General features: G+C 34.0%; 1 protein-coding gene across 6 annotated transcripts in view; it reads left to right on the forward strand.

Annotated features, from left to right (window-relative positions):
• Positions 1-16,486, forward strand: part of LOC128233978 (uncharacterized) — a 66,913-nt gene that overhangs the window by 9,979 nt on the left and 40,448 nt on the right. Inside the window, exons 1-2 of one of the 6 annotated variants that reach the window (XM_052947891.1) lie at positions 6,419-6,833; positions 7,635-7,726. The exons of 2 other annotated variants lie outside the window; for them this stretch is intronic. Coding sequence is in view for 3 of the 4 variants with exons in the window: in XM_052947887.1 (XP_052803847.1) it covers positions 6,781-6,833 (53 nt within the window). In the remaining variant the exon portion in view is untranslated. Of the gene's footprint in view, positions 1-339; positions 390-6,417; positions 6,834-7,634; positions 7,727-12,438; positions 12,477-16,486 lie in introns of those variants that run through there. 3 more of the 6 variants (XM_052947890.1, XM_052947887.1, XM_052947888.1) reach the window with 3 other exon arrangements.

Consider the following 16,486-nt stretch of genomic DNA (forward strand, 5'->3'; position numbering starts at 1 on the left):
ACAATAGCGCTCTCACAGTTTTGAATTTTTAATGTTTTATCATTAAATCAAGCATTTTCAACACATTTCGCCCAAAATGTTGTTTTTTCGTTGCCAGATCCTATGAAACTTGATCAAGTCCCTTTAAGTTTATTTTGCAGCACTGAATTACCAAAGGTGTACAAAAAAACGTGTTAGGATTTTCGTTCTCTCTTGTCAATCAGCTCTCTGACGGTATGAAATGGAGTTGACATTTGGCTGGTGTATGGGAATATGTGCGTGACACCAGGATAATGATTTGGATATTTGTTGAAGCTATGTGGAATATGGTTTGCCTACATGTTGTACTCCTTCAAGCTGGCTAAACGATTTTGTGTACAAAGCATTTGGAATATGCCTAGGTTAAGAAGGTATGAGTGTGTTTTTGCAGAAAATTCATGTTTTATTTTTCACTTATAATTAATAATTATTCAGTTTTTTTGACTACCAATCTATGCTTAGAGGTTGGGACACATTTTTCTTCTCCCTATAGAAAAAGAAAGTACATATTTTGAACTTGAAATCAACATTTAACACCACCAGGCAAATTGTCTGCATTTTCCCATGAACATAAGTTTCAATTGTATATCTAGGATTGTTTTTACATGTATAAATTGATCAAAGAACTTTCACTCTACCTGATAAGCAAATGTTTTTGTATATTGTAAGTAAGGATTTAAATACAACTAACAAGTGAAACCAAGCTACTTCACCAGGAAAACAACACTTATAACATAAATGACTTTGAGAGAAAATAGCCAGTTTGAATGGCGACTTAATTTCCTTTGTTTTTTTCCATTGAGTTCTTAACTATGGTAAACACTTGCAGATTCAATACATGTACTTAAGGAGTACTTTTGTACACTGTTCAAGCGGAAGAACAGTAAAGAAAGCATAGCTTTAGTGTTGTCATTTTTATCCTCAGCGTCCGTGTCGGTTTTCATGTATTTTTTTTTATACTTGGCCGAATGATGTGAGATGACATATTATCAGAAACTGTAATAACTGTTGATGTATTTGTTGACAATCATGTAAAGATATGCATCCACAGCCTGAGTTACTGAAATTATTAATATAGGAGTGCTTAAGTGAGAATGTTTAAATTTAATCATGAGGGCTAAGTGTGTGATGTCACTGTTTCGTACATGTTGTCAATGTTCATATCTGGGTTGTGGTATAAGCGACTATATATACAGAGTTGTAATTTGTCTGAATGACAGTTTTTGAACTGTTAAGCACCGCCTACTGGTTACGGTTCTGTTACTGGAGTGAACGAAAACAAAAACAAACAAAAACACTTAAAAAATGGTACAAATAACACTTATAATTGATATGATACTTAATCCGCTTAAGAATGCCCTCGATAATTATCTACTTTGTTCAACAAAAGAATATATAAAATTCAATCTGGGTCATGGGATGGGAAACAAGAATATTTTGAGTCTCGCCCAACTATCATTTTAATGATTTTCATGGTGTAAGGAAACTATTGCACAATCGATGATTCATATTGGAGTTTGACAAGGATGCATTGAATAACAGAACAAATAGTACATGCAGAATTCTCATTCTTTTAATAAATTGTATGTTCATCTAAAAATATATTTCACCTTCTTAGACTATTTGGTTTCAGACCCTGTTGAAAGCCCTGATTATTTATGTTGTATTCATTTACTGAACTTTTGATGACTATACTATAATATGTATCATTTATAATAACTGAATGGTTGAATACTGCAGTCAAATTTGTTTATATTTTTTTAATTTATTTATTTAATATTATTTATTTTATTCATTTATTTATTTCTCCCTAAAATTTCAGCCTTAAGGATGATCCCTGACCCTTTAATAGATTGGACTGCCTTCAAACAAAGGATCAGGTGTCGTGGCCTCTAATTGCTGTCTCCTCTAATTGCTGTCTCGTATCCTCAAACAATACTTATTTCTTTGATGATATTAACATAATTCTTATGCTTTCTTCATTCTGTTCATAATGGATCCCTATGGTGAGTTATACCTTTGCCAAATACTCAAGATTCTCAGAAATTACTTGGAAATGAACAAGTACCCTTATTTCTGGTGTATTAGCATTTCAGCCTGCCTTGTGGTTACATCATGATAAATAAATCAATACCTGCCTATGTCTCAGGAGCCTGCTCAGATGCATGTTCAATATTTGAATATTGAATCCCTTTAAAACATGCCAGTCATTAATCGGAGTGAAAATTGGAGAAAAAGGTGCATTGATCTCAGAAATAATAGTGATAGTCTGCTCGTGTGATTGGAGTGACTAATTCATTGAACGGAGTATAGCCTTTTATGTACGCGCTTCAGGTGAGTCAATTTAAGTTCTGGTTTGTGTTTTATTGGTCATATGTGTTTGTAAGGAGCTATTGCACAGTTATTGTGCATTCTGGGTGCAAGATGGTGGAATTTAGTGTCAGGTGGGTCGAGTATTTTTTTTTTTGCAGAATTAGCTTTTTCAAGAATAAAATGTGAAGCTTAAGACGTTTATACGGGAAAGTGACATTTATACGGAAAAAAAAATGCTGTTTTTTTAAACTGATTTGTGTTTTGTTAATTCATAATCCTGTTTTGTTTGCTTTAAATTTTTCTTTTTTGATTTTTTTCTACTTGTTAGAAAATTCTTACTAAGAGGACGTCATTTATCGGGGGAGTATAATGCAACATGGAAATGCTTTCTCTAAGACATGAATAATTTTGGGTATTTGCATTTTATATATTTTTTATATGCATGACTTGGAAGTAATATAGCTATGGTTTATTTTTGATTAAATCATTTATTTTGTACAAGACAGGCGCAGTCCAATGTCTTAATGTAATAGTTAGATGACATGAAGTTACATTTGTATGATTAAGAATGGGCGAAGTGAGCGAAGCCATACAAGCCCTTTTTAATCATTTGAATGTTATTTAAGGTCATCTAACTGTCTCAGAATACTCATTGGCTGACACAATTTGTCAACGCAAACTCTGATGCAGGGAGTGTGTATCAGATGAGTGGCAGTAGAAATCCGCGAAAGTTGAAATCATTAATTATTAAGCGTAGTACTTAATGATTGCCTTTCTGCAATTTCATTGGCTGAAAATGTAGGTTTTATTCTGAACTTGTCATTGCACATGTGCAAACGTCATAATATCCCACTTAATAAAACCAATTATTGATTTAAAATGAATATCTTGCTTTTGTTTTGGTCTGAGTGGCTTGTAATATGATTAAATGTGCATCATGCCGATGAGCTAATTGGCGGAGGTGTTAGCCTCAACCCTAAACAGTGATTAACATTGTTTGGTCCAAGGTCGAAAGTAACCCTAATATTTACAACACTCTTGATCAGAACAATAATAATTATTAATAAACCTTCATCATATGTTTCCCAAGCATTCTGTCAGTTTTTGGCTTTCATGAAAGTAACAAGAAATACATGCGTATACTGGTAACTGCCACAGGTTCTGAAAATTTATGTGGCAGGTAGGGGGATCGAACCCAGGACTGCCTGCTAGAAAGTCAGGTGCTTAATTTCAAGTTGAGCAAACTAGCCAAAATAACATAGAAATTCAGAAAAATTCTTAAGAAAAAGTCCACTTAGTGCTTCATTCCTTGAAATCTCTCAATGCTTGTAATGTACATGTTTATTCTATGAGCTAAGAAATTTATGCTTTGGGCAACCTTTTTTGTTTTGTATTTATAAATTGTGATCTGGAAATGGAGAAAAGGTTTGGTTTTAGAGTCACCACATGGCTACTCTCAACCACAAAATGTTTACATTTCTTCACACTTCATTAGGGGCTAGTTTATCTTGTGAAAAAATAAAAATTCAACGGAATGATGCTCTCATTTTTGCTGGCAATTAATCCAGGTTGTGGCCTAAATTATTAATGGATCAAGGGTTCTGCATGTACAGTGTTGTTGTTTTTAGAAACTATGGACTAATTCTGTTTAATACTATTGGTGAACAATTGATTACACTACGGACTCGTTCTGTTTTATACTATTGGTGAACAACTGATTACACTACGGACTCGTTCTGTTTTATACTATTGGTGAACAACTGATTACACTACGGACTCGTTCTGTTTTATACTATTGGTGAACAATTGATTACACTACGGACTCGTTCTGTTTTATACTATTGGTGAACAACTGATTACACTACGGACTCGTTCTGTTTTATACTATTGGTGAACAATTGATTACACTACGGACTTGTTCTGTTTTATACTATTGGTGAACAATTGATTACACTACGGACTTGTTCTGTTTTATACTATTGGTGAACAATTGATTACACTACAGACTTATTCTGTTTTATACTATTGGTGAACAATTGATTACACTACGGACTCGTTCTGTTTTATACTATTGGTGAACAATTGATTACACTACGGACTCGTTCTGTTTTATACTATTGGTGAACAATTGATTACACTACGGACTTGTTCTGTTTTATACTATTGGTGAACAATTGATTACACTTCAGACTTATTCTGTTTTATACTATTGGTGAACAATTGATTACACTACGGACTTATTCTGTTTTATACTATTGGTGAACAATTGATTACACTACGGACTTATTCTGTTTTATACTATTGGTGAACAATTGATTACACTACGGACTTATTCTGTTTTATACTATTGGTGAACAATTGATTACACTACGGACTTATTCTGTTTTATACTATTGGTGAACAATTGATTACACTTCAGACTTATTCTGTTTTATACTATTGGTGAACAATTGATTACACTACGGACTTGTTCTGTTTTATACTATTGGTGAACAATTGATTACACTACAGACTTGTTCTGTTTAATACTATTGGTGAACAATTGATTACACTACGGACTTGTTCTGTTTTATACTATTGGTGAACAATTGATTACACTACGGACTTGTTCTGTTTTATACTATTGGTGAACAATTGATTACACTTCAGACTTATTCTGTTTTATACTATTGGTGAACAATTGATTAGTCACAGAGTAAAAAAAAATGTAAATGTAATGTTTTGCAAATGTATTTTGTCATTTTTGTGTGACACAGTTCGAAATGCAAGCCCTATAAAAATATTTTTATATACTGTTAAAATGGTAAGCTGGGCATGCTTAAAGTTTGACTTGAACATACCTTGAGGCCTGTTAACTTTTTCATAAGCCATTTTTATGGTTTGACTGGACTTTGTTTGAAGAAATACATTCTGACATAAATGTTTTCACACAGGACGAAACTGCCTGAAAATGAAGTATATGGTCCTGAAAATCTTAGATCTAATTTGGCGAAATATGACCAAACGATTTAGCAAGGAAATTGTCAATAACAGTAATCACTTGGTAACTTAAGAAACAATGGAAACCTATTTTACAGCAGGCCTTCAGAAATGCCCAGTAAAGTCTCCCTGGGATAAAATCAATGTAGAAAATTCTTTTGAAAGGATACTGAGGCTGACTGATGCTGACTCAGGCACAGCTTGTTTGACAGTTCATTGTTCGTTTTAGGCTTTGCCTTGGAACCTTTATCATGCATCAGGCATAATCATGCATGTTGTCATCTTTTATGAAAATATTGGAATTTGGAATTCTTGTGCCATCAACTTGGAATTAATCAAAATGTCATGTGCAAATTACAAGTGGTTTGGATTTTACTCAGAGAATTTTGGTTGCATGCGGCAACATTGTGATTCATGTTTTAGATTTTTTGTTAATTGCATTGTCATGCAAAACTATGTGCATAATTTGGTGTTATATCGATTGATTCAGATTTCGGGAATTGTGATCATTAAGATTTTTACGACTAATTTCCATTTTCTGATATGAACCGCAGCACGATTTCTATTCTGACATTTCGGCTTAAATTTGTTATTAAAGAACGACTGCAATTATTTCTTCGTGCAATTTTGTTCAGGAAATGATCTTTAAGTGTCGCTAATCAAATGCTACCATTAAAAACAGATTTAGCTTCCATAAACAGTGTGCGTGAATCAAATATACAACTATCTTGAAATTTTATACAAATATAGCTTCCATAAAAAGTTGTTTTAAAGTGAATCAAGCTCCACAAGAGTTTTGAAAAGTAAGTGTGCGTGTATCAAATACACAACTACCCGGAAGTTTAATACAGTTGAGTATATAAACTAAAATTAAGAAAAAAATCCAACAGGAACTCATGTTACAAAAAAGCTTGCACTTATACTATTTCTTGTGTATTTCTATCATTTACAGCGAAATGTTTGTTGTTATATATCTATGATCGATATGACGGCCTCTTCTTACTGTCCGGAAGGATGTTACATCTGACACCAGCTAATTGCTTATAGATCTGAGGACCAACGCTACTACAAAAACACTTCCGTATTTGTAGATATTGCATACCGATTGTGGTGGTGAAGTGGTGTGTGTACAATTGCAGTTTTTGAGCGAACATGCCCCAAAAAAGTGCAATATCCTCTTGATTAATTCGATGGCCACTTTAAAACGGATGTTAATAATTCAACTGCTGCAGTTTTGGAAAGAAATCGGCCAGTAAAAAGCGGAATTGATTTAACAACAGTGGCCTTTTTGCTCTGAGGTCATGGAGATTTATGGTCGGTCTTGAAAAGGCAATTTTTCTGGATTTCCGAGGAAAATTACAGCTATATTGTTACATCACCGTTCTTGGTGACAAATTAACCCAAATTAGGCTGATTGTGTGATTAGTGTCCCATGGAAATATAAGGCTCTGTGAAACTTCCTTGATATTTATGGATCTAGTTAAGATGGGAGCCCTCTTGTTTCCCTTTTGCAATAATTTAAGGTAAGTAACTTTTAAAAATAAATAAATTTATAAGGCATATTATGGGTTTAGCTATGGTAGTGCTGGGTGGCGAAGGCTAGCAACAATTATGCACATTAAGGGAACTTTTTTAAACAATTCACATTAAGGGAACTTTTTAAACATTTGGACATTTTTTATGTTCCCCTTGGTAGAGAGGCCAAAACAAAGACTCTGTATTATAGCAGCTGTTTATATGGACTGAGGCAGAGGCAGGCGGCATCAACTAAGTAGTACATACTGTATCTCGAGATGCTTCTGTCCTCTCATCACCAAACTTTGACAACATGTGTATAGTAAGAATATCTCTCAAAATTTCAATAACAAGCATCAGTCATTTCAGGGTTTTGGACCTTGAATTGCTTAACTTAATTGTTACACAAACTGTTAAAAATATGTCGTAATTTCTACAGAGTGTATCATGTGACTGTTTGCCAGGCTTGTTGCACAATGTAATGCTCGTATCAAAGAGGAAGTTGTAACCACATTTTATACTGAATACCCCTAAATAGTCTAACCGAATCCTTTGTAATATATAAATTTTGTGCATACCTCATAATGCTTAAGTTTGTGTTTTTGCTTACCGCATACCACCCACTTGAGTCCCAAGTAGTCTATTAACAAAATCCTTGTAAAACTGTACCAAAAAGTGGACTTTAGCCTCTCAAAGAAATATTCTACACAAGTCTGGTTTTTGAACAAATAAAGAAAATTGGCTTAGTCATGGTCTTCTTCATATAAATATTTTGTCATGACATAAATTGTAATTTTGGTCTTTATTAGACACAACCAGGAGGCTGCAACCAGGAGGCCGCGTCTTTAGAGATACATGTTTACAATTTCTAATGGACAAGGGTATATGGATTAATTTTTAGGTTGTAAGAATAGAGAATTCTTATCAATAACACATTTCTTAGAAGTTAATTGATCTTGTAATGGAATCGTTTTGATGTTCATGAATAGTTAAACAATAGCTGCATAACTGGGTAACGGCTTTGGCATATAAGAGTAAAAAGGCCCTGTTTATAAACCTTAAGAAGGGGATTATGCACCTAGATATCTACCGGACGTGTATGGAATATTTTCATCATCTCTTCGAAATTGTCCTGCATACATTTATTGAAAAATGACTAATAAGCTGCAATTGGGGGGTGGGGGTGGGGGTGGGGTGTGTGTGTGTGTGTTTTATTTACTCCTGACACCATAGCATTCTCTTGGTTTAATATGTCATGTCATCCTTGCTAATTTTTCAATCACTTGTTAGAATGATTAAACCTGCTTGTATGCATGTTTACCCTCTATCGAATTATGATAAAAAATATATATATATTCACACTTAAACCTATTCATCCACATCTTTGATGTCTTGCATCAAGTTTGGCTTGTCCATGTTATGTAGACTAATACCAGAAAACAACATTGATCATGACTATCAGGATTGACTCATTCTCATGAGTGACTCATGCAAAGTCAAGGTAATGGTGCACTTGGGTGGCATTGACCATGGCATGAACCGGATGGCTTTTATTATGAAATATTTTGGTAATAAGTAACAGCGGCAACCAACGGTAATTCTTGTTGTGAAACTGGCTTCCTCCGCTCCACAAGAGAATGCTTCGGTATCTACTATGTAACTCTGTTATTGCTTACAGTGAAACTGGCTGCCATTTGCTTCTGTTCCATATACGTACACTTTTTCCAAAATCGCAATAATGTGGCAGTTTTCCCCCCCCCCCCACTTTCTCCCAAAATATTGATCAAACTCCACACAGTTCAATATATCTACCATTTTTTTCTATAATGATACTCTCCATACAGTAGATGGAACCTTTTTTTGTTGTTGATAATTTATTGGGAAATGATCGAATTCCCACGGGGACCAATGTTTCCCATTTTTGGACAGAAGGTTTGTACTATTTGATTATCAATGATGCCAGTAAGTCTGTAGAAACTGTTTTATGACACCAATCCTCCAAACGTTTGCCATATACAGCCATGTATTTACTGCAATTTGGCCAACGATGATTCATATTCATGGAGTATATATTTATATGACTTTGTGGAGCATGGAAAAAAGTTGTATTCATATTAAGTGTATTAAGAAAGTAAACTTTGTCACAAGTATCTCTGCATAGTCATTAGCCCTAAAAAATATATTTGAATTTCGAGCAACAGTCTAAAAATGTTAGGTAAGCAGGGACACTCTGGGTTTTTTGTGTGTGTTTTTTACATCCAGTCAAAACAGCAAAGCAAGAACCAATGCTTTCCGTCATATTTCCGATTATTGTGTATTAAATAATTAAGACTTTTTAATTTAAATCGACACAAACAGTCAACGATAACTTGAAATCAGAAAATGGATTTTTTTTATTTAGGGTTGAAAATAACTCTAGGGATGTGGGGTTTTGACAATTAGGGTCGGAACTAAATGCCGTAAATACAGGTATTTTATATTTAGGCCTAACTAAGTCAGTGGAAAATCTTACAATTAAAGTCCCAATTGTAGAGATTTTTCTTGTTTTATTTAATTAAGGGCCCAAGTGACATGTTGTTCCAAATCCCAATTAATATGCTATGACATTGCTCTCCAGAGGGGTATGAATAGAATTTACAATGAGCTCAATCATGTGTTTATGTTCTACATGGTGGTTTCCTCAGGCCAGGCTATTTTTATAAATCTTTTTCCGATTTACTGCTAATACTTTCTAGAAAATGCAAAAAAGGATATTTTGAATTGAAAGCAACTGCTACTAAGAAATAAAAAAATATGTAAAAAATGCTTTCTTCTCAAGTAACACTGCATCAGATGACGCAAACAAGTCATTATATATCTCTGGCAACTTCGGGACAACTTAAGGATAACTTTCGGACATCTGAGAGAGTTAAATAAAATGAATACTTCATGGGGTTTTTCCTTTAACTGTCTATGCCCTCTCCTGTTTAAACCAAATGGAAAAACTCTATTTTTCACTCAATCCAACTTTTCTCAGCCAAAATCCGACAAAATGTTTATATTATTTGGTGTGGCCTCCGGCCTTTTTTAACCCATGTGATGTTGCTTTAGTGTAACTTCAAGCCCCTGCCATTGATTCACCATTGAAACAAAGATATTTTATATCAGTTTTAGTTTCTTTTCATATTTTCCTAAGAATTGGTCGAAGATATAATGTTTGCTCGCCCTCCATGTTTATGGTTTTCCTCACTTAAAGCCATCTGTTGCATCTTTCTTGCATCTTTCCTGACTAGCTCTTATTTATTCCTATTTCATCATTGATCTTGCTTGGCAGATTAATCCCAATAAAGTCTCCATGTATTTTTAAGACTAAAACAATAACATTTTCTAGGGACTTGATGTTTGTTGCTTTGCTGTGGATGATTTTACAGGTAATGTCTTAGTGTCCTCTGTATGTTGTTTTTTTCTATTTCATTTAGTTATTTTTTAAATAAATGAATGTTAATGTTACATATTTTTATGGATGGGAAGTAAAAAAAAAGTAGCAAGGTGATTTGTGGATTTATATGCCTCTTACCCAAGAGGCTGTGGGTTCGAGCACCACCAGGGTAAAAGTGGTCTAGTGTTGTAGGTGTCTGCCTCTCACCCAAGAGGTCGTGGGTTCAAGCCCCACAAGGGGTACTTTCTCATTGCCTCTCAAAAGGACGGACACCAGTACTGGTTTCTATCCAGGAAACTTGGACTCATGAGTGATTCGAATGAGCTTTCAGTTGTTTTCAAACTAAAATTTATAAGCATAAACTAAGGCCAATATAAATAAATTGTTAGATTTTCATTTATTTATTTTTTGGTGTCAATGGATAATCTTTAATTTTAATTTTTCTTAGATGACTGTTTAACCGTTGAATATGTGATCATGCTCTTTCATAATGAATAAGGGACCATAAACAGGAGTTTTTAAACAAACCATGAACACAAGCATTTCCTTTTTTACATGTGAATGTTATACATTGACAACGCAGGTATGAATAAAGCTGTTCCTGGACAGTACTGGACTGATACGCAAATACAGAACCTAGATCAACATTTTTATTTGAGTCAATAAATTTTAAGGGGCAGGGGGAAAAACAGGGATGGTGGGGATGAAAATCTAGCAATTATGTTATAGTCGCCTAACATTGCCTTTTATAAAGTAATAGCAAAAAATGTGATTTTGTCTTTACAAATATTCTTCTTCAGTTAACATGATGTTTTGTAATACGATAACTAGGACAAGACAACCATTGTTTGTATCTTATTTCCTATGCTGTAACAGTGAACAAATTAACTTAAGAATGTGATGATCATTGTAGATTTTTGCCCTTGAAATTTGATACTATCGAGGACTGTGTCACCCTTCATCTTAAGCTATTTCAAATGATTTTAAATAGTTTTGATGGCTATCGGATGACAGTAACATCTTTCAGCAATAACTGTCAGTGCACAACCCTTCATTGATGATGGCCATGTAAAATTTGACCTGAGTAAAACTATCAAGTAGTTAAGTAAAGTATACTATGGAAGGGAAACCAATGCTCAGACTTACTAGTACAATAAGTTATTACTGAATTTAGTAATTATGAATCTATAAATTAAGATGAAAGTTTGCATAAATGAAGTGGTTATCTTGTGGCTTAATTCAAGGTCTTCCAATGGCTATTGATATTTTGGATAGTTGACCAGGATTATGATCATTATGAAATAATAAAAAAAAGATATTTTGATAAATGCATATTTATATACCCATTTAACCAGCTGGTGGTAGAGATTATATTTCTTCTGCTGACCCAGCCTCGGTTTAGATCTACCGATTCACCTGATTAAAATCATGAAAGGCTGACTGCTGATTTACCAAAATAAAAGTTTGGCAGATTTGAAAAATACTGCCCTCCAATTGGACAAAATATAATTTCGACCACTAAGGGTTCATGTTGCCTCGACGTTAATTAAACAAAATCATGACATCTTTTTAGATCGTGTCCCTTAATCATGAGACTGAGAACACGTGAAGACATTTGGCTAGGTCAAGATATATCTGTATCATTGTGTGCAGAATGTTATCTAGATGTATGTGGCGTAAATAATCCTAAACCAAAGGTACTTTTTTGCAGCTGAAGAACATAGAGAGAGGGTGCTTATTTATGATTTTTTTTACTCCGACTGATTTGTTCTTCATGCAAAATTGAGTATTTTACAAACTTAATCATTTTGACAACTTGGTAAATTGTGAACATAGTGCCTGACCTGTGATGATATGTAAACATACCTCAATGGTACAGAGTGTCTGCCCAGTGAATGGTTAAGTACACTGCTATGGACTGGATGATATTATATACAGGGATGTCTGATGATTGCCCTATTATTATTATTACTGATGAATTATTATTGTGTTATTGTTGTGTTTGGATGTTAAGTGGACATATTTCAACCATATTGTGGTATACAGCAGCAAAAGTTGGCTGAGAAAGTGTTGAAAACTTTTTGTGGATTATTTTATGGTACATTGATGTTTTTAAGTTAAGAGGTTTAAGTTGAAAGGTAGGGACCATGTTACCTAGATGTCAAGAAGTTTGAAAGGTTGCATGAACACAGGAATTGGATACATGGAAAATGAGTATGAAAACTTTAAACAGGTAGTCAGCTCTTCTATTAAAGTTTGCTTTAACGAAAGCTTAATTCAGAATGAGAACAGTCGACCACTGTCACATACTTACAGTTTATTTATTCGTCATTCTTCAATTTTGTAAAAACAAACTGGTTTTGATTCCACTTCCCAGGACATTTCAACCAGGGTAGAAAATGTCAGGTACCATCACAAATATCAGCCCCCCCCCCCCCCCCCCCCCCCCCCCCGGGCTTGGAACCTCGTGGGTGAGAGGCACCTATACCACTAGACCACTACCAACCACTATTACTCTTTGTTATCCTAAATTTCTTACATTATATTGTTTGAACAATTGATATTGTTAACCACACAAGTGTGTCCTTGTACATAATTAGGTAATGGTTTAATAGTTGGTTTGGTCGTAGTAGTGGTGGTGGTTAATGAGATGGGTTTGGCCTTTAAGGGGCGTGGTGATGGGGAGGGCATCAAGAGAGATAGCACACCAGTCTTAAGGTAAAGCAAGGGGGGGGGGGTGGGAGGGGGGGGGGGCTAAAATTGGCTAATAAATCCTAGACGAAAAATAAAAAAGATGTAAAAACGGTCAATCTGTGAGAGTGCAACTTTAAATAAACACAGCTACCTAGCTTAGTGGTTTCTTGAACTGTGCCTGCAGATCATTTTATCATTCTGTGAAAGATAAAGTGTCCATACCTCCACTTGGCCCATTACATGTTACCTAGGAGTGATGAATTTACAACTTGTATACTATTTCCTCTGTAGTATAGTTTTTTGGCAAAAAATTTTAGGGAGTCAGATACAGATGCAGGTTGATGCCCTTGGATGTGAAACTTTGAAGATTGGAATTAATTAAGTAAAGTGGATAGGGGTAAATACGTAGTTGGTGTCTTCAAGAAAACAACAAAAGTCTTGTGTTATAATTATTGGTGTTTGCTTTGTGGCGCTTTTATTAGATTGGGATTCAGTTTGCAGGATATTACTTTAATTATATATAAATGGTAGTTTGACTGTCTATCCTTTCAGCTTTGTAAAAAATGTCTGCAGTCTGTGACTGGAAAAAGAACAGTATATAATTATTGGGCCTAAAAGAACAACGTTTGGTTCAGGTTACCCGGCCCTACCTGCGAAATGGGCGTCAACTGTACTTCTTTTATAGTCAGTTGATAAAAAAAAAATCAATTGTGTGTCATAGTATGTAGTTTAAAACCTTTAAAAAATTATACAGAAGGTTACTTTAACGCCATAATGTTCTAACATAAAGCCTAATATTTTTTTTTAATGAAAATATATAAAAAGCCAACGCTCCCAACCCATTTTTGAAAAGGATGTAACCCTAACCAAACCACCTTTTTGGCCTTATATGAACTATTATACTTAATATAACCTTAGTACTATGTGCTAAAGCTACATGTATATAAAGTAGCATTCTATGGTGAATTCTGGGTCTGGAATAAGACTATTAAATATTAGATCAGAACAGAACAGAACATATGACTTATGAATTATAAGCTCATCTCATAAAGTTAGTGTCCTATCAGGATAAAGTTGAAATATTAATGAAGGAATGTAGATCTACTGGGGGCATGTAGGTGGATTAATATGCAGACATTCTGTCTCCTGTGCATCTGGCTAACCGGGGCTTCATCAAAATTAACAATTAGCTGTGAGCGTGCATAATGCCTTTGTGAAAAGTTGTGTCTTAATATTTGTATACATAATTATCTTCATAAATTTGCTTTATAAAATTAATATAATTTTTTTTTTTCGCAGTGAATATTTGTGATATGCATATTTGTAATAATGCTGAATATTTATCTTGTTTTATTGCTATTTACAAGCTGCAGATAAGGGTTGTAATTGGCATATATGCACTTTAAAAAATTGCGCCAATTACGGCATAAAATCAAATCTCCGTTCGTATCAGCACAAGTACAAATTGTTATAATTAAGGGTATATCATTGGCTAAGATCAGTTTACAATTGTTTTGAGGCGTACGCAGTGATGTCCCTTGACGAGCAGTGTGTTTTATCATGCAAAGGGAAGTAAGTGATGTCTAGCGTATTTAGTCGATTAAGTTCTGCTTGTATGTAAAATACATGTGATGCTTGCAATTCAACTAGCCAAATGCAATTACACTTTATTGAATGAAACAAATGTGTTCAGTACGATACGCTTTTAAGTTAAAAGTCTTCGTCTTGGTATGATTAATAATTATAATTTGTATCTCATAATGAGTAAGAAATTGACAGTGTGCATAGTTATAATTTATTCGTAGATATTAATATTTTTATTAATCATAATATTTCTCCGGTCATGTCAAATTTGCACGGTCATCTGATGGTTTTCTTGCTCATAAATCAGTCAATTAACGAGCATTAAAAAATTTGTACAGGTTACTTACAAAATTACCACATAGGGTTACCATGGTAACTAGACCATTAAAATTTTAAATTCAGGCAATATAATTGGATGCAAGCATTTAAAAAAAAAATAATCATGAAATAATGGATAAATTAAGTCATTTTTCATAAATAATGTTAGATAAAAATGTTATTGAAATGTCCAGATTCAAAATAATCAAAAAGGTTATTATTATTATTATTATTATTATTATTATTATTATTATTATTATACAAAATTGAGGTTGTTTTGGAAAAATGGTATGTATAGTGTATACCTAACCCTGATGAATGGTTTGTTATTGTCCTTTGCTCCCTTGTCAAGGCTGGTAATGATGTATCTCCTAATGTACAATTGAATTATATATAAGGTTACGGAGAGTTCATTCTGAATCATTTACATGGAATGTTATTAAGTTTTGTATGTATACACTTTCCAATGTTTAGCAAAATTAAATATTATTATTAGAGACTCCTTTAAGAAATATTTAAGATAATATTTTGCAACACCTATTCAAATAGCGGTTTAAAGAGTCAAATTACCTCTTGAAATTTCATATTTTGAAATTCCTCTCAGTGGTTTACTCCAGATCCGTAATTCAATAACTAAGATTTTACTTAAGTTTCAGAGTAGAATGTGAGTGTTTTGATTGGACTGTAAAAATAACTGGTCTATAGACTGAAGGGAATCACTGAGGCGTGTCTAAGGATAAGGATAAGAATTATTATAGTGTATACTGCTCACAGATAATAATCTAAGTCTATAACCTTGATTAATCTACGGCTATGACCTAAGTTAATCTATGGTTACAACCTAGGTTTATTCAAGGCTACGACGTAGGTTAATCTACGGCTATGACCTAGGTTAATCTAAGGCTACGACTTAGGTTTATCTATGGCTACGACCTAGATTAATCTAAGGCTATGACCTAGGTAAATCTAAGGCTACAACCTAGGTTTATCTACAGCTATGACCTAGGTTAATCTAAGGCTATGACCGAGGTTAATCTAAGGCTACGACCTAGGTTTATTTATGGCTATGACCTATGTTAATCTATGGCTATGACCTAGGTTAATCTACGGCTATGACCTAGGTTTATCTATGGCTACAACCTAGGTTAATCTAAGGCTATGACCTAGGTAAATCTAAGGCTATGACCTAGGTTTATCTATGGCTATGACCTAGGTTAATCTAAGGCTATGATCTAGGTTAATCTAAGGCTATGACCTAGGTTAATCTAAGGCTAAGACCTAGGTTAATCTAAGGCTATGACCTAGGTTTATTTATGGCTATGACCTATGGTAATCTATGGCTATGACCTAGGTTAATCTAAGACTATGACCTAAGTTAATCTAAGACTATGACCTAAGTTAATCTAAGACTATGACCTAGGTTAATCTAAGGCTACGACTTAGGCAGATATAAGGCTACAACCTAGGTTAATCTAAGGCTATGACTTAGGTAAATATAAGGCTACGACCTAGGTTAATATAAGGCTACAACCAAGGTTAAGCCTAAGGCTGTTTTGATGGTGTTTTTCTTTTACAAGCAGTGAACACACATGGGACAAACAGTTCACATCCAGTTTGGGGTTCAAACTCTGGACTTCCCAATTTTTA

The sequence above is a fragment of the Mya arenaria genome, chromosome 5 (assembly GCF_026914265.1).
Source record: "Mya arenaria isolate MELC-2E11 chromosome 5, ASM2691426v1".
Classification (NCBI taxonomy): domain Eukaryota; kingdom Metazoa; phylum Mollusca; class Bivalvia; order Myida; family Myidae; genus Mya; species Mya arenaria.